The 865-nt window shown below is 55.0% G+C and overlaps 1 protein-coding gene across 1 annotated transcript in view; it reads right to left on the bottom strand.

The window, feature by feature from the left end:
* The window catches only part of C21H1orf174 (chromosome 21 C1orf174 homolog), a 4,660-nt gene extending 4,491 nt beyond the window's left edge, over positions 1-169 (bottom strand). Inside the window, exon 1 of the mRNA XM_026862960.1 lies at positions 164-169. Within this exon, the coding sequence (XP_026718761.1) occupies positions 164-169 (6 nt within the window). The remainder of the gene's footprint in view (positions 1-163) is intronic.
* Positions 170-865: the final 696 nt, after the last annotated feature.

Genomic DNA, 865 nt, shown 5'->3' on the forward strand with positions numbered 1-865 from the left:
GCTCCGCGCCCGCCCGCCGCGCCGCGCCGCCCGCCGCCATCTTGGGGAGAGCGCGGGAGCCCGCGCTCGCCATCTTGTGGAGCCGCTCGCCTCAGGGGCGGCCGGGCCGGGCCTTACCCTGCCTGGCCGTCATCCCTTCTCTTGCCATCATCCCTTCTCTTACCATCATCCCTTCTCTTACCATCCCTTCTCGTCCCGGCCCACCGGTGTGGCAAGACGAGCCCAAGGGCGAGGACTTTTGCCCTGTAGCAAACGGGGCAGCCAACCCCGGGCCCATCACAGAGAGCCAGACCCTGCCTTGGCCCATCACAGAGTTACTTAAAAGAAGCTTTAGCAAAGTGAAAACAGAGGAGATTTGCCTCCACATCTCCCTGATGGACTGCTGCCCGGGGAATAAAACCAAACAAATTCTGCCTGATGGCTGCATAGGTTATAAACGTTTCAGATCTTCTGCTTCCCATTGTGTCTTCCTTCTGGAGCAACGCTTGCTGCTGTTACAAGATGTTCGGCTGGGGAGTTATTATTCAGATATGCCTCTCAGTTCGTTTCCACAGCCCTCAGGGAACAAATTATGTCAGTAACTCAAATCCCTCTTTAACTTCAAGGATTCTGACGATAGCAGATGAATTTCTGTGGAGCAAAGCAGCCCGACACCTAGATTTAAGTATGTAATTATTTTCACTTACTTTACTGGGGGAGGCGAGGTAGCTCGCTTGCCCATTTGGAGAGATTGTAGGTACCGGCGTGCCCTGATGGTCTGTGCCCGAGGAGGAGGGACGGCAGCAACCGACCGCCGATGGAGCCCAGGGGCTCCATCCTTCACATTAAACTACAGCTCTTTCTTGTGTTAATTCAGTGCTTTGAG

This window comes from Athene cunicularia, assembly GCF_003259725.1.
Source record: "Athene cunicularia isolate RWA chromosome 21 unlocalized genomic scaffold, athCun1 chr21_part1, whole genome shotgun sequence".
In the NCBI taxonomy this organism is placed as follows: domain Eukaryota; kingdom Metazoa; phylum Chordata; class Aves; order Strigiformes; family Strigidae; genus Athene; species Athene cunicularia.